Raw genomic sequence first — 18,467 nt, forward strand, 5'->3', positions numbered from 1 at the left:
ACATTGTATACAACTGTCAGTTACTACTGTTTCTGCGCTGAATGTTGCATAATTTTGCTGTCTATTGCTTTAATAGAGCCGAACCACAGCACCGGATATTGCGTTGGAGTGAATATTGCGACGACATGTAATTGAGAGTTTACTGTACCTGACTTCCAATCTCTCTTCCTCTCTACATGTAAGTGTCTCTTCTGTCTTTCAGCTTCCCCCATGCCTCTGCATCCCATCCACTCATTATATGCTTTCATCTTTTGCACCATAGCTTGTCTCACCTCTCCATTTCACGTTGCTCTTCCTTGCACCCCCTTTCATCTTCACTTCAGCCCACTCACCACCTCACATGCTTTACAGATTTCTTCTGTGAATATCTTGCACACACCTTACGCCTCCCCCAGCTGCTCCAAGCTGTATTTACCCAGTCACTCTGCCACTTCTCTCATATATTCTGCTATTTTTTCATCCTCTTGCAGCCTTTTTACCCTCCATGTATGGAGTACCTCCTCCTGTCCTTCTTTCCTTCCATACATCTATCGCATTTGTACCTTGACTTTCACCACCAGAAGTGATGGTCAGAAAGTCTACTCCCCCAACCTCATCCATATTTTACCCCCTGGGTGCATAGGTCCTCCTCATTGCTACCCACTCCTTAAGCACTGTGACATATTTCAGTAATTTGTGTTGATGCATGCGCTCTTCTCTCCCTGTAACTTTACCATCTATCACCTGCCTCTTATTAACCCTCTTATCCAGGAAATAATCAGTCTGGGCACTGTTTCCCCCTGACTCCTATGTAATCAACCTACTTTCTCATTTCCTAAAATGTGTGTTGCACACAGCCATGTTCATTGCCTCCCCAATATCGAGTATCCTTTTCCTTTCTGCACTTCTGATACCATATGCGAGTCCCCCATGAACTCAAGTAGCTTCACCCACTTGACCATTTAAGTCCCCACCCAAAACTACTACCATATCTAATTTTCTCCTGTATTACCAACCACTTGTATTAATTCATCCCAGAATCTGCCATTTTCCATGTCATCTAAGCCAACCTGTGGAGTATATGCTGATATAATTGAAATTATGAGTTTACCAAATAGTATTTTCACTGTTTACTCATGGAATATGTTGCACTGTAATTGTAAGTTTTTCATTGCTTATGTAGATAGTCCCATTTGTCTGTGTGTCTTTAATCGGATCATGTAATCTATGTTATGACATTTATTGTAGTATAATCAAAACTTCTTCAAAAAATGTGATTCCTCTGCTTTCCACAGCTGAATTCAAATCTCTTAGAGGTGGCTGGAGGTTTGTCACTCATGTAATGCTACCAAGTACATAGGTCAGTCTCCTAACTTTAAATGTGCTAAACTGCAGTAACATTGACTTGGGCCCCTACACCCGGAAGTAGTATAGAATGGGCCATTAGTTGTTTTTTAACTTCTAATATTGGAACAATGATGATCAGGGAAGAAAACCTATGATCCACCCACAGTATTGTTTGTATTTAAACTGTATAGGTTGTATTTATTAACCTCAGACTTTCTTTTTTTTTTTTTTCCCCAGGCAACTTTAGTCAGTGTGGGAAAGGTCTCTCATACTGAATGAGTTAATGAAAGCTGTATTTAACCCATTCAGCTCAATAAAACTCTTATAAGGTGAATAAACAGTCTAAAGGTAGAGAAATAAAAGGGTCATTGGATTGAAGTGGCTAAATCAGAATTGTATATTCAGTGATCCCTTGGTTATGGCACATAATTGGTACTGCCCCAAGTGCTTGATAATGAAATTACATGCACACAAAAGCACAGAACCTATAGGATTTATCCAAATTGGAACCAGACACCCCACTCTTAAACCCAAATTTTTCCTTGTACAACAATTTACACCCAGTAAGTACACATTTACTGTTACGGTAAGTATCAGAAACACACATAAGCATGGTTAGGATAATAGAAAAATGATGAAAAGGGCACAGTAAGTATGACACATGTACCTTATACAATAGGGAAGTGACATGGGCTTGTGGTAACGGGTTTTGAGGCTAGGGGGTGGAGAGTTAGTGGTCTCTGCCACCTGGGATTACATCCTGGAGTAGGACCTCTTCTTTGAATCTCACAAAGTCATCGGAAACCACAGATTTGCACCATCGTTGTCAGCAGAAACCAGCTCAGGTGGGCAATCTCCCCCCCCCCCAGAAAAATGTGCAATAATGGCAGGAGTGCAGATTTTCATCTAGCAGTGATAATGAAAACTGCAGTAACCAAGTGTGCAATAGCCAGGGGATCACTGTACTGCTTCATGACATAAAAGCTTCCATATATTGTACAGTACTTATTTTTTTAGTTACTAGAGTGCTTATGTCATCAGCACATACCTGATAACTAAATTGAACCTTTTATGCTGTGCATTAGCTTCTCAAAGCATGATGCAGCACTGCACTGTGGTTCTACATTAAGGTGGCCCTTTTTTTTAACATTTTTGAAAGCTTCATCTCTGACCTTTTCGATTATTCAGTCTTTGTAAAAAATCATTTGGTTGAAATGTGAAATACAGTAATATTTAGAGAAGGCTCAAGTGCTTTAAATTATGCTTCCAATTTCTCAATGTATCGAGAGCCACTCGTTTTATATGCACATGTCAGGGTGCATATGCTGGCTGCACTGAGTCACTGAGGTTGGCAGTACAGTACAGTACTCTATTGTATGACTGTTTTTTTAAATGTGGTACGACATTACAGTGTACTTTCGTGTGGGGGCACTCACCATCCACTCACTCGATATAGTGTTGCTCTCGGGTGCCTGCCCTTGCCTCTCTTCTTTCCTTCTTTCCATCCTTCCTCTTCTGTCTTTCTTTCCTTCATTCTTGCCTCTTCCTTCTGTCTATGGGTGACTCTACACCAAGTGACAAGCCAAATGGTTTCCTGTACACCAGGAAACCATTTACTATGCTGAGTGGTAACCATATAACCAAATTATGGCACGTGGTGGTTTAGTGGGCAATTAAAGTGCTCCAGTCGGATTGAGCTGGTACAGGTTTATATCGAAGGGATGGTTGGGGTTTATTGCTCACATAATGCCACTCAGGGATGAGTGAGGCTGGTCACTCGTTTTAATGTCAGGACCAACTTGTCTAGCCCTGGGCTCCTGCGCTCCTCATGGGGCAACTCTGGAGTAGATGATGAATGAGTAAATGAATAGCATACCAGTACCATACTGTTCTGACCTTATTTCCAGGAAGCAGCTGCTGCCACCATCTAAGAAGCTTTCAAATCAGAGTTGGTTCTGGCAGTTCAGTGGGACAGTTTTGCTTATTCTTGATCATACTGGAAACATAAAGGTGAATAGGCTGTTCATTTTGGTGTTGAGTATATGGGAGAAGAAGCTGCTGCTGAACCAAAGATATCCAATGGGACTGGCCAGGCTGTCCTACTGACAAAACTGTGTGCTGTGCCATCCGCCAGTGGGGGAGACTAGACAGTTTGGACTGTGTTATGTGCTTTGACACAATTACCCCCAACACTGACCAGTCATCAGAGGTTTGTAGAATTTTAGTGCAGCTTTTGGGCAGATATCCTCTACTCTTCAGCTGTCTTCACCATATACTGGAGTTGGTCTTGGCCTTTGCTTTAGGAGAGTGCCTGGGGCGCACTAGTGCACCAGCAGTCCTCATTTTCAAGTCGTTCCTACCATAATGACTATCGATTCACACACACACACACACACACACACACACACACACACACACACACACACACACCGCTCTCTGGTGCAGTGGTAACGCTCTCGCTTGCCATCTGGTAGACGGGAGTTCGCGCCTCGCTCAGGTTGTGAAATGTTTCATTGACGAAGTGGGTGGTTACTGTCCCCCTTGAGTAAGGGGACGGGTGTGTGAGTGTGTGAAGGTCACAGCCTTGCCCTTAGATCGGACTATATGAGCTCTCAGCTCCCTTCCGGGAGGGTAAAATGCTGACGATCACGACCATCAAGTGATCCTGACCGACCCGGTGAATTACACACACAGAAAAAAGTATGATTATGCCATCTCAGATGAGTTTGCCACATTCAGCCTCATTGATACCAGGTATAAAGTTCTTACATTCACTGAAATGCAGCTGTGGAATCACCAGCCACATAATGATTATCATGACCTTCTACAACTATTGATGCTTTACATGGAAAACACATCTCATGGGATCAAGTTCCAAACTCCTGGACCTTTGCATGAAGTTTGCCAGATGGCAAAACCTATTTACAGCCTCAGGGTTTGGCTGTTCACATCTCAGTTTCATTGGAAGGTGAGGGAAGCCCAGGGTCCATGAGCTTTTAATATTATCCTTGCAACAGTTTGCCTCGAAACTTGATTTCTAGCATCAGTGACTACCAGCACAGCTAGGAATGACCCATAAGCACCTTCATGCATATTCTCAGTGAAATATCAGTGCTGCCACATCACATAAGATGATTGAATATTTATGGTACTTGTTGAAGGACTTGAGCCTTCTCAGTTTCTTTGATCCAGGTATAAAGTCAGTCACGGAGTTGGCTATGCTGAAAGTATCAGGACAAAAAGATATTTCAGGACAAAATGAGGGAGAGGATGACCCGTAAGAGCGGGTAAAGCAGCACCAGACCGCAGTGGAACAGTGCAAGCCAACTGTGTTTCAGAGAGCATAAAAATTTTCATAACCCTGAGTTTACTGGAATGATCCCTGATAGAAGACCCTGACACATGGAATGAAAGGAGTGACTTCACTTCTGCTTGAGCAATCTTCTGCTCTGTAGCATCAACCAACAACCATGTAGAGCGAGGCATCTGTGTTAGAAGAAGCAATACAGTTAAGGCACTTTCAAAATGAGGTTTTGAGCAAGGCTGGGAAAACAATGACATATAATTCCTCTGTAACTGAGATTCCCTGCTCTGTAGCATCAACCAACAACCATGTAGAGCAAGGCATCTGTGTTAGAAGAAGCAATACAGTTAAGGCACTTTCAAAATGAGGTTTTGAGCAAGGCTGGGAAAACAATGACATATAATTCCTCTGTAACTGAGATTCCCTTGCACAGTATTTTAAAATTTCTATATTTGATGAATATATGAGTGTAATAAAATCTGGCCAGAAACAAAGTGGAACTAATACTCATGAGTGCATGAAAGTTAGGCAGGTTTCATAAGGGATGCCATTCAGCCACCTCTAAATATTAAATTTTTCCATTCATATTTCTTGTAGGATACATAATTTATAAAAAGGAAGAGTTGAATGGGTTGGGCATAAAGATGCTCTGATTTCAAATCTTCCCCATGAATAAGAGCTACCCTATTTTACATTGATTCCATAACCCTCAGATATTGATGAGTGTGCCGAGAAGTCAGACTCCTGTGATTGGGCAAGCCAGACATGTATCAACTCTATAGGCAGCTTCAGGTGTGTTGACCGCCGGCCCATCTGCGACTTTGGTTACCGGTTCAGTGAAGAGCAGCGTGCCTGTGTGGGTTAGTGGCAAAGTTTTAGCATTATTCTCTTGCTTGTCAGTTCTTCAGCTTATTTGCATTCTGCCTCGTCTTTTGTCTCCTTCCTAACAAGATTTTTTTTTTTCTTGTCTCTTTCCTATTGCCTTGCCCTTTTTGGTTTGAATTGAGTAATAGTTGTGTGGAGCCCCCATGGCTGAAGGATATCAAGTTTGTGTTCCAGTCTATGGTGTTGTGAAATATGCAGACTTTATACACACAGACATATCCAATACAACATTTTAGCTTTGACATGTATGTACTTAGCACAATACTTCATCTCTTACACGTATTGCATTCTCACTGCAGACATCCCTTCATGATTTATACGTGGCTAGTATGAGGAAAGATAAATTCTGGTTGTCTTTCTCTCACGTAGGAAAAGGTCCAATCTGGCATTGGACGTCATACAGCTTGATACAGGCAAACTCAGCATGGTAGTGCAACCAGTTTTGTGTAGAAATTGATGCAGCTTAATTTTTAATAGTATGTTTGCCGTAGCACCGATAACATATGAAATCGACCTGTATGAGTTGTTTGCTTATTTATAATACAGTACTGTAGTTTGTCATTAGAATGTATATACTGAACAATACCAGTATATATAAATGTGTGTGTGTGTTTTAGTTACTGCGTGTTATATTTTTGTTTGCAGTTTTTATCATTTATGTATAACTTGAACTATATATAGTGCTTGGGATAGTATGGAACTGCATAAATCTAAAACAGTGTGATCAACATTTCTAGCTGTATTGTAATGTGTACTGTACCGTTGAGTATTGAGTAAAAGAAGTCTTGATTAACTGGAGCTTGATGAACTATGGAGACAAAGGAACATTTTTCATTAGTGTGTACTTCAAGATTATCTCACCAAGTAGTACAATGTAAGATATTATCAGGTATTTGTAGTTGTCTGATGGTGGAGGTCTTTAAGTTAGGATGCACTGTGGCTTACACACTGTGGTTCAAGCCATAGATATTACTAGATGTTTCTGTATCATTTTGATGCTATTAGGACCAATAGTTGTTTTTTCCCCTTTAATTTTCTTAACTACAGTAACCTTGGGCTCCTGTACTCTGGATTAGACTTTTTTTTTTTTTTTTTTTTTTTTTTTTTTTTTTAATGCCTGACATTACATTTCCATTTACCTTTGCAAATACACTTGTGTTACTTTGCAGCACTTAATGTTTTTCATATATTTCTGCAGCAGAAAAAGGGACTGATAATAACCAGCTTGAAGCGGAGAGTTGCTATTTGCTAAGTAAGATAAGGGGTCTAGCTGTTGTTGACACATTCTGTTATAAATTATTTGTGTTATAGTAGGACCAGCAAGGAGAGTGTATGTGAGTTAGGTGAAAGGGGAAAGGGAGAGGGAGACTAAGGATGAAATGGAAGGATGGAGTAGAGAAGTACCAGTATATGAGAAAGGTGGGAGGGTGTAAGTCGGGGGAGAGGGCAGCAAAATGGCATGGGATAGGGCAACATGGGGGCTATATGTTTGTGGCCACCCCTTATGGGATTAAGGGGTCTGGCAATAGGAGGACTGTCATTCAGGTTTCACCTGTTAATACAGTACTCATACTTCTTAGTTCTGTAGAGAGACTTGAATTAGTGTGAGTTTTATGTACACCTAAAGTGATTAGCAGAAAAAAGAAAAAATGAAAAGAAAATGGAAGTACTGTGGCATAGGGAAGAAAGTATGGCTGGTGCTCTGAAAGCCTTGATATGGAACAGAGATCTTAATGTGAAGGGTGCAAGAGGATTGCATGAAGAAGTTTTAATGCCCACATTAATATATAAATGTCAGAAAATGTGTGTTTGGAAATGTGTGCGTATGTTGGTTAGGATAAGAAATAGTATGGTTTGTGAAGGAAGTCTTTGGACAGTAGAGTAGAAAAGAGCATGCATAGATGGTATTGTTGCATGGAGAGAATGGTTGTAAATAGGGTGGTGCAACAGGTACAGTACATTTGAGTTTGAAGGTGGAAGGTGTGGTAGGCCAAGAAGGTGGATAGATATGGTAAATGAGTTTGAGAAGAAAAGTTGTGGATGTTAACAAGGCTAGGGACCTCCCCAGGGGTCAAGCTGGTTGGTGGTCAACGAGGCTGGGAAACTGACAAGAGATCCAGCTGGTTAGATTAATTTTGTACAGGAGTATATGACAGGGGTTTGTCATCCCTTCTTTAATATCCTAGTTGTCAGATTGACTCCTGTCTGGTTGGTAATAATGAAGTGCATATGTGTGGGACTGTGTGCCTATGATGTTGAGTCTGGATTCTGGGAACTTGAATGATGGCTTATTGAGTGTGTAGGTCATTTCATTAGGTATGTTGTTGATTAGCTCTCCTGCTGTCATGTTTTTTCTTTTTCCTTGTTTGCTGGATGGTACCTCACCCCACATGTAGATGAGTGAAAGAGGCAGGATGATGATGGTAATGATGATGTTTGTTTGATGTTACTGTATTACCTCATTTATGTTACTTCGTGTGAACAAATTCTGTGAGAACCTTGGTGTGTATGAGGACAGTAATGAACGCATCACCACTCTGGGGCAATACCAGTGTAGTATACAGAGTGCTATCACACAAGTCTGCCAACTGGGTGTCACCTACAACACAACTGCCAGAGTGTGCAGTGGTCAGTCAGCTGCATGAAACTCACATTACATCTACAGTTGATACTTTATGTCATGTTTCTTGTGCGATGCATAAAATTTTAAGATGTTCTGTGCTGAAACTTAATTGCTTTGGTATGCATGTTACTATTTGCATGGGCAACATGTCATGGAGAAGAGTGAAATGATTTATTATAATAATTTTATGAGCTAGTATTAAGTATTGGTAAATTATACTACTATATTTTAAGGAAGCTTGTGAAGCAATGGCAACTTTAACTGTACTGTAAGAATATTTTGAACTTATGTCACCACTTTGTTAGGTATTTGATTAAATAATTTTAATTGGTTCTCAGCATGGGTCAAAGCAGAAATATTATAATAATCTGGATGTTTGGGAATTGAGAAAATAAGTTGGACTGCATGCCATGTAAAAAAGAAATATATGTAGTGTATATAATATTTCTTTTGATGAATAGTTATATTCTTTTACTTCATCAAAAAAACAATTACAAAAGACATTGATGAGTGTTCTGAGGGAAACCATGACTGCTCACCTCTGGAGACTTGCATCAACCGTCAAGGGGACTATTACTGTGAGGAAGCTGTGGATCAGACTCTGAATACCACCGCCTACTCTGGTGTGGAGGACCAAGGCAGCAGAGACTATGAAGTTGTGGTGGCCAAGGTACAGTTTAGTAGTGTCATATATCTCAGCAATAAATGTATGAATGTGAGAGACTATGAAGTTGTGATGGCCAAGATACAGTCTAGTAGTGTCATATATCTCAGCAATAAATGTACGAATGTGACACACATAACTTACGTGGTTTCATACACATACCAAATTAGATCATGTTTACCTTTTCAGTAACGGAATTGGATCATAGGCATGGGCAGTTTATAGGTGTATTGTGCAATATTCAAAGTTTGGTGAAGGCATATGCCCAAGGAGTTTAGGAAACTGGAGGAGTAGGATAAGAATCAGGCAAAGAAAACAGTTTATCAGAGAATGGACAACAAAAACTACCATGCAGCATTACACTCCTAATGTGTGCAGCATATAGAGATCCCTTGGCATAGAGGGTGGCCCCTCTCAGTGTTAGGAGAGGCAACAGCCCTTTGAACCTCCTCCAATTACTCCCCAACCCCAGCCACAGAACTAGCTCCAGTCCCTCCTCAAGCACATAACATGTCCCCTAAACAACAAAACTCTCTCTACACTCAAGAAACTCTCCAGCATGATCATTCGTCTTGTGCCCAACAGTCTCTACATGTTCTCACCGATACACTGCACATTAGGAATTAGCATGATTTTGCATCCTTTTGTCACGCAACTTCCACACGGGAGCATCATGGGCCAGTTTTTTCAACATTGTTCTTCTTAGTTCTGCATTTATTGTTTTAGAACATAGAGAATATTAAACATGCCAGGAGAGAGCATAATACCCCGATTTCCAACGCATCGATAACTGGTGAATCGCTAGATCAAGCAAAAGAAATAGGGGAACATCCTCACACTCCAAACAATCTGAACAGCTGTCACCTTGCTAGTCTGACACCCCTCCGCTCCCTAGGTTTGAAATGAGCGCATCCCAATGCAGATGTGGTGGTGCAGGAGGCTCTCCCGGTCCTCCCTCCATCTCCTCTCCTCTCCTCCCTTCTCCTCCCCCCTCCCCCCCATCTCTCCTCCATCCCCCACCACACTCAGTACTGCCAGGCGTGTCTCCCTCCCTGTTCCCCTGCCTTCCCTCATCCCTGCATGTCTCTCATGTGTATTTACCTAGTTATGATTTACGGGAAAGGAGCTATGCTCGTACTGTCCCGTATCTGTAACTGCTAATGTCCAGCTTGGTTTTGAAATCGTGAATATCTTTGGCATTTATCACCTCTTTATCCAGGTTATTCCATGCTTCAATATTTCTGTAAGGGAAACTGTATTTCTTGATGTCTCTCTTGCATGTGGTCCTTTTCAACCTTCCTCTGTGACCCCTCGTTTCTCTTTCGTCCCACAAAAACAGGTCCTCCCTATCATGCTTCTCCATTCCCTTGGATACTCTGTACACTTTAGTCAGATCTCCCCTTATTCCTCTTTTTTTTTTTTTAGAGTTGGGAGAGTTAGTCTCAACAGTCTTTCCTCGTACGGTAATTGTCTCAAGCCAGGTACCATCTTCGTTGCTGCTCTTTGTATTCTTTCAGTCCTTCCTATATCCTTCATCTTATGTGGTGATCATACCACTGGTGCATATTCTAGCCTTGGGTGAATCATTGTCCAGATAAGTAAAAGCACCTCTGATGTTTCTCAAAAGGTTATATGTATCTTGGGTGATCTTGATTATGTGATTTTCCAATGGAAGGTTGTATGACAGCAGTACCCCTGTCTTTCTCTTCTTTAGTTTTACTAATCCATTTGTTCCCCATTCTGTATTTTCCTGTTTGTCTCTTTGTACTCTTCCCAACTTTCATTACTTTACATTTCTTCGCATTAAACTGCATTTCTTACCTTTGACTTCAATCAGATCTCTTATCAAGGTCCATTTGCAGCTGTTTATTGTCTTTCTCTTTTTTCACTTTCCTTAATAGCCTAGCATCATCTGCAAACAGACGTATATAACTGTCTATTCCTTCCGCCATATCATTTACATAAACCTGGAACATGACTGTTGCCAAAATTGACCCACTATTTACTTTACACCACTCTGACTGCTGGTCCTTTATGACTGTTCTCTTCTTCCTATCTCCAAAAAATCTTTCATCCATTTAAGTGAAGCTCCTTTTAGACCTCCTGTGTGTCTAAGTTTCCACAAAAATCTCCTGTGTGGTACCTTGTCAGAAGCTTTCTTTAGGTCCAAAAAGACAATCAATCCATCCGTCCCTCTCGTGCATACCCAAGTTAAAGCTTAGTAGGTTTGTAGTACGTGACTCTCCTTTCCTGAAGCCAAATTGATGATCTGTTATTGTATTACAGTAGTTCCTCCAATCCGATGTAATAGAGCCAAAAGCATGTCCGGAAATTGGGTTTGTCTGGGAATTGGGAATATGCCTCCTGGACAGGTACTTAAGGACCCTAACCCAGCCAAACTCAGAAAACCACTTGCATAACTCCCTACTGGACATGCATATCACCTATTTAAGACTCTATTCACACAAATAATAGACAGAAAGCATGAAATAAATGAAAAGGAACCAGAGAATGAGGAATTACAGGTGAGGTTGGAAAATATTTAACAGTATCCAGGGTACTTACAACACATCCATGGCCATTGTGAAGAATAACACACCTCCTCTCAGACTGTGACAGTAAGAAGGTGCACCTGAAACACCTACATTAATCCAGTGTTGCACTGCACTTAATCCTTTGCACTCGGAATTCTAATTTCTTAACACTGCGCATTCTTTTCTTACTTGCGCTGCCTTTGAAACTCACCAGTGTTGCACTGTCCATTTAAGCCTTTGCACGCTGAATTCTGATTTCATAACATTACATATTCTTTTCGTACTTGCTCTGCACTTGAAACTCACAAGTGTACAGTAGCACTCTGCACTTAACCCGAGGCATCCCATCTACATATGGGTACGTCGCAACATTTGTCACAGCTAGTTCCTTCGACGTACTGGTACGTTGCGCAATTGCAAGGTTCATAATTTGCACAATTTTCAATTTTTGCGCCTGATTTTTTGTATGTTTACATGGGACACCTTCCTCTATTCCTCTGCAAGATGCCAGGCAAGGACAATGCCTTACACAGCATAACCCCCCCCCTCCCCCCCGCACGCCCGCCATCGTCTTGGCAATTCACCCATTACCAGTGACCTCTCCAATAAAGACATTCAGGGCCAGAGTGATTCCCCAATCGATGACAATGTGGAGGACAAAGTTTACATAGCATTAGAGGAAGAAACAGTCAGAAATGATGATCAGGTAATGTCGCCACAAAAGGTCAGGTATGTTGATGAGTTAGTGAGTGAAACAATGCTTATAATGCCTATATTACTGTTTGAAAACCAATATACTCTCGTACTACATATAAATTCGTACCAAATAAATAAATAAATACCGTTTATGAGTGGTGTGGAGTAGTTATCCTCCCATAGAACTCGTTTTCTTTGGAGCTAGCTTGATAGAAAACCCAGTAAGGTAAGGAGGTACTGCTACCTGTATTGAGTATTTTGAACCTCAGGTGAGCGATTTCTCTTTGAATTTTCGATGTTTCTCACCAAAAGCGGAGGTTTTAGCCAAAAAAAAAAAATTCCAAAATAGCTCGGGATTGGGGGGGGTCGGAGGTGCAAAATAGCTCGGGACGTGACGGTTTAAGCCTTTTGCACTCTGAATTCTAATTTCTTAACACCGCACATTCTGTTCTTAACACTGAACAACATTGTAAATTCCCATGTGGTCTAGTGGCGAGTTTTTGCTGCTTATGTACTGTCAAGAGTCTGAGAGTCGGTGTTGCAGGTGGCTGAGGTGCGTGTCCCTGGGACGTGGTGATGGACTACCCACTACAGACAACTCTGAAGGTAGCCACAAACTCACGTCCAGTGGCGACTCCACCGTGGCTGATGTGCTGGGCTATGGCTTGGAGGTGGAAGGCCTGTCTTGGGGAGGTATTGGTGTGGAGCCAGGGCTGGGCATGGCGGGTGTCACGGGCTTGAAGAAACTGCCAGCGGTTGATTGACGTAAGGATTGATGATTCTGGTGAGTGATGTTGCGCTGCCTAAAAGCACGCACTTCCTCCACAAGTCCAATGAGCCCCAGCTCCCTGTCGCAGTCTGGGTGTTCAAGGTAGTCTAGAACGAACTCGATATGTTCCCGGAGTGCACTTGGCTTGGGGATGGCTGGAGTAGCGGCACACTGAGAGGAGTCCTCATCATCTTCGCTGTCCTCGTCGGAATCTTCATGCTGGGTACTTGTACCTGCAACTGAAGATGCGATCTCGATATCAGACATGATCTGATACCCAGGATCGCCTTTGTCGTCATCCAACCACTCACGCATTTCGTCCACATCCACCTTGTCGCCAGCCACATGAAGACATGCGTGGAAGTCATCCACATCAAAACCTAAAAAGTCGTGCACCACATCGGCTCTGAGAAGCAGACAAGACCAACTACTGTACTTTCCAGAGTCTTGACAGGGACTTCCCTTCATGTACTGGCCCAGTTGTAGATGGCTGACTTGAGGTTGTAGCAGCAAAGATTTTCCACAGTCCACTGGCCTCATGTGTCCCGTCCCTCCCTGTGCTCATCCTCATCCTCAAGAACAACCATCACCTCATCTAGGAACGTCCGACGGTACAGCCTCTTTATTGCCACGATCACTCCATTGGTTGGATGAGAGCAGTTGTATTAGGTGGCAAAAACAAGCACCTAATGCGGCCATTCTCAGCCACCGACTACTTGTCGGATGGATGCGCAGGTGCATTGTCCAAGAGAAAGAGAGCCTTTACCTGGTCGCACGGAATTCCCAGTGTGTTTTTCTGGTAATGGATGACCTCCTTGACGAAGTGCTGGTGAAACCAGTCTTTGAAGATCATGGTTGTGAACCAAGCCTTCACAGAATGGTACCACACAACAGGAAGGACATCCATCCCCCCACGAAGGCACTAAGGCTGTTTTGCACGGCCAACAATAATAGGCTTGAGGCAGTGCATGCTGTTAGCATTGGCATAGCACAAAGCAGATATCCGTTGCTTGGAGAGCTTGTGGCCTGGTACACGCTTCTCGTCTCTTCTGCTAGAGTGTTTGTTGGCAGCGAACAATAGAATAGACCAGTTTCATCAGCTTTGTAGACTTGACTGAGAATGAGGCCCTCCCTGTCGATCAAGCCCTTTACCTTCTGCCGAAACTCCTCTGCTCTCTCCATGTTGGCGTCCAGAGCTTCGCCATGGACCGTACGGTTGGTAAGTTCATGCCGTAACTTGAAAGCGAAGAGCCAACCCTCGGATGCCTTGAAGTCTGGGGTGTCATGTAACCTTGCGAACTTCTCGGCAGCAGCCTTCAACTCCATACCATGCACCAGCACACCAGCACACCAGCAGCACGATGTTGACGATATCTAATCAGCGTGGAGTGGTCGATTTGTGCAAACTTGGGAGGGTACATAACCTTCCTCTGCACAGTGCGTTTGGTCTTCAGTGTGATGTCAGCCGTGTAGTGGATGAGTTTGTCCCGGGATTTCTTGATATTAAACAATGTAGAGCAGGCCAGGTTGAATTCTCGGAGGATATGGGATGTCGACCATCCCACGTCCACCTTGTCCAATACAGTATCTCCCTCTTCTTTTCCAGAGTCAGAACCACTCGTTTTCTCTTCTCGGGCAGTGGGGCCGTCATCACACACACGAGTAAGGGACAGCAGAGGAACAAGAGGGCCTGCAGCAGGTAGGGCACCACCACAAAAGTGAGCACGTGGACGGTCATGGTGACAAGCGTGCACTCACGACAATGGGCAGGCGGGAAATGAGGAGGAGGCAGCATCGCCCTGAAGGACATTGGCAGTGCTACGCAGCAAAACACAGCTGTTCGGCGCTGCTTGCCAAGTTGGAAATACAGTTGAAAAAAAATGTCGGATTTTTTTTTTTTTTTGGGGGGGGGGGTTCTGAAGGCCTGGGCCCAAAATATCCGGGAATTAGGGTGTCCAGGACTTGCGCGTCCGGGTATTACAGGGATTACTTTCCTTCCGGGTAATTGATCCATCAGTCTTTCACTATGATGTCACAAATATTTGCAACAACACTGATTAGTGATGCTGTCCTGTATTTCAGTGCCTCTTTCTTGTTTCCTTCCTTGTATATGGAGACCAAAGTTGCTCCTTTCCAATCCTGAGGGTCTTCACTTTTTTATAGTGAGCTCATAATGATGTCATGTATACTTCCTGGTAGTTCCTTTCTATCTATCTATCTATCTATAGCCCAACGCCCTAAGCCTGCGAAGGGTGGCCATAGACAAAACGCCTCCAAGTTGCTCTGTCACCCACCATTTCACTACCCTCCCCCCAACTCACTCCCCCCTCCCTCATATACCTCTCAACTCCATCCCTCCACCTCATCCTTGGTCTTCCCCTCCCTCTCCCTCCCTCCACGTCACCTACATACACCCTCCTAGTCAGTCTTTCATTCTCCATTCTCTCTGCATGTCCAAATCCCTCAGTGTATTTCTCCTAATCTTCTCAACCACATCTACATCCACCCCACAGCGTTCTTTCACATCTTCATTCGTCAACCTGTCCCTCCATGTCACTCCACATGGTCCTCTCAAGTAGCTCATTTCCACTGCTCTCACTCTTGACTTGTTCCCCTCTTGCAAGGTCCATGCCTCGCTTCCATATGTCAGGGTAGGGATCACAATACTATCCTGCAGTGACTTCTTAACTTCCATACTCACCACCCTATTTCTCATCACTGCTTTCAGTGAACCAACAACCTTCCTTCCCTGCTGTACCCTGTCATGCACTTCATCCCCCAAGGTTCCATGCTTACTCATCACACTACCTAAGTACAGCACCCTCGTGTCCAACACGGTAATATTGTCATGCATGGGTCACGTGTTGGACCAAAAACGTGTTGGACAAACAACAGAGCTTTTGGGGAAAAGTGAATTATGTCAGCAACCCTAGGAAAAGTCACCCTAAATACCTACCATATACTATACATATATTGGTACTATTGTAATTATGATAAATGGTACTGTGCTATGAATGATAACTAACCTTTTAGGATAGTGTTGGTGGGCTTGCTGGGAATGGAAGGTGGTATCCAAGGCTGTAGGTAGTCCTACTGGGTCCCAGGAGGATGGCTGCTGGCGTCACTAGTGGGTAATGGCTGTTGCTCCTCCTCAACCTCCCTCATAAATCCTTCTAAATTGCACTCAGAATCACTGTCTTTGTCCACAGCCATGGAAGGTCCTGCTTCTGCCTGTCTTAGCACTCTGTAATCCTCAGCAAATGGTATGCTTCTCACACTGTTGCCAGAGCCCAGTCTCGTGACTGTGGAAAGTGATCGCTGTCGCTGACTCGGTAGAGAATAAGGAGAAGCAACTTTGTTTATAAACTGGTACACACGCCGATGAGAAGGGTTTCAAAATGATTGATATTTATTCTAAAATATTAATATGTATCAGTGTCAGGCTAAATGTTCAATGCTGTAGTACGATACATTCTCTGTTGAGTCGCCTGGGTTTTGGTCACACTGTTTTGCCCGTCGTATCCTCAGCAGGAATCCATCCAGATGATTTCCAAGTGCCCGTGGTATCGTTTGCAATTTTACCACGTTACCGTTCCGATTTACGATCGTATCCTCGGCAAACCTGGTATGAAGTGCCGTGTGATAGCCTTCAGCTGCCAGGATCTTGTCTTGTTTTTTATTATGGTCCTCACGTTGGCTTCATTCATGTCATAGGCCTTGGCAATGTCAACTTTCCTCTCCTCTTTCTTTTTCCTCTCGATGCTTTCTAGCTTGGTGGCCTGAGGGAGGTGCCGACGCTTCTTGGGGTTCTCAGAAGGCTTCCTAGGCATCGTGAGCAGGGTAAAATGCAGTAACAAGGGCAGAAAATGCAGCAAGAAAACAGCACCTTCCAATGCAATTATGCGACTGAGTGGCGCTGTGGCGGGAGAAATTTAAACAAAACATCACGTGACACCAGAAGCGTTTTTAATTGGGCGGCATCACGATCACGTCATGATAGCGGGCGGGGAAGGCTACTTGATCAGATGTTTTCATTGGCTATCATCATCATGGGAACATCCAGTATGACCGTGTTGGACCGGGGGTGATTGTGCTAGAGTTGAACTCTGTGGATTTTGCCCGCTTCTCGGAGCTCTGTGCGTGTTATGCTAACACACTCGTGTTGCAGTAATTAAATCATATTAAATAATACTAATTATTTGCTCTCTGTTTTGGACCTGAATCGTGCTGGACTAACGCGTGTTGGATGCGAGGGTACTGCACTTGAATGCACTCACATTCTCCATATCCTCGCCATCCTACCTCACCGTGCATTCTGTGACTTCATTCCTCTCAAACACCTTAACTTTACTCTTGTTCACATTAACTTTCAGATTCCTCTTCCTACACACTGTCCCAATTCATTCACCAAACCTTGCAACTCCCATTCATCTTCACTCAACAATACTGTATCATCATCGAACAACAACACCGGAATCTTCCAAATCTCACCCTCATTTATTAGAGCCAGCTCCACATCCACTGCCCTACCTTGCATCTCCTTTACAGCCCCATCCATGTATATATTAAACAGCCATGGAGACATCACACAGCCCTATTTCAGTCCCACACTGAGATCAAAGAACTCACTCAGCTCACCATCCACTCGCACCGTAGCCCTAGCTTCTTCATAAATACTCTTCACAGCACTCAGCAATTTCCCCTCCACTCCATATATTCTCAATACCTTCCACATACCTTGTCTGTCTATTCTGTCATAAGCTTTCTCCAAGTCCATGAAGGCAGCATACACTTTCTTTCCCTTCTCAAGATACTTCTCCACTAAACATCGTAGGACAAATATCTGATCTACACACCCTTTTCCATTCCTAAATCCCCCTTGTTCTTCACCAACTAGCTCCTCTGTTATATGCCTAACCCTATCAATGAGTATTCTACCATATACTTTTCCAGTCACACTAAGAAGGGAAATATCCCTATGGTTACCGTATACTTCTCTCTCCCCTTTTCCTTTGTATAAAGGAACAATTACACCTGATTTCCAGTCCTCCGGAACCCTTCCCTCTTCCCAAGCCAATCGACGCAACTTCCATATCCACTCCACAGTAATCTCACCCCCATACCTCAGCATTTCACCACACACTCCATCAATTCCTGGGGCCTTTCCCATCTTGATCTTCTTCATTGCTTCCACTATTTCCGCCCTACTGATCTCTTGCTCCCATCTCTCCTTCACCCAGCCATTCCCCAACCACTTATACTCTCACTGCTCTCACTATTTACATTCAACACATCCTCAAAGTGCTCCTTCCATCTCCTCAATTTCTCTCTCTTCTCCACCCACAATCTATTATTCCTACCTTTCACTCCCCTACTATTACCCCTTTCACACTGCCTTACTTTCTTTACCTCCTTCCAAAACAATTTCTTACTCTCCCTCCATTTCACACTCAGATTCCTCCCAAACACTTCATCCACTTTCTTCTTACTCTCCTTCACCAATCTCTTCACCTCCCCTCTCCTGCACACATATACCTCTCTCTTCTTTCTCTCATCTTCTTCCCTACCTCTACGTGCTAGCCATTCACTATATGCCTTCTTCTTTTGTTCCACAGCTCGTTTCACCTCATCATTCCACCATGCTGTCCCTCGCACACCCCTGAATC

At 43.3% G+C, this 18,467-nt stretch overlaps 1 protein-coding gene across 1 annotated transcript in view; it reads left to right on the forward strand.

Moving 5' to 3' along the window:
- The window catches only part of LOC145413007 (uncharacterized), a 468,549-nt gene that overhangs the window by 318,081 nt on the left and 132,001 nt on the right, over nucleotides 1–18,467 (forward strand). Inside the window, exons 22-23 of the mRNA XM_080282828.1 lie at nucleotides 5,344–5,490; nucleotides 8,639–8,808. Of these exons, the coding sequence (XP_080138954.1) occupies nucleotides 5,344–5,490; nucleotides 8,639–8,808 (317 nt within the window). The remainder of the gene's footprint in view (nucleotides 1–5,343; nucleotides 5,491–8,638; nucleotides 8,809–18,467) is intronic.

The sequence above is a fragment of the Coenobita brevimanus genome, chromosome 94 (genome assembly GCF_032717465.1).
Source record: "Coenobita brevimanus isolate Jiangsu-jjx chromosome 94, ASM3271746v2, whole genome shotgun sequence".
Classification (NCBI taxonomy): Eukaryota; Metazoa; Arthropoda; class Malacostraca; order Decapoda; family Coenobitidae; genus Coenobita; species Coenobita brevimanus.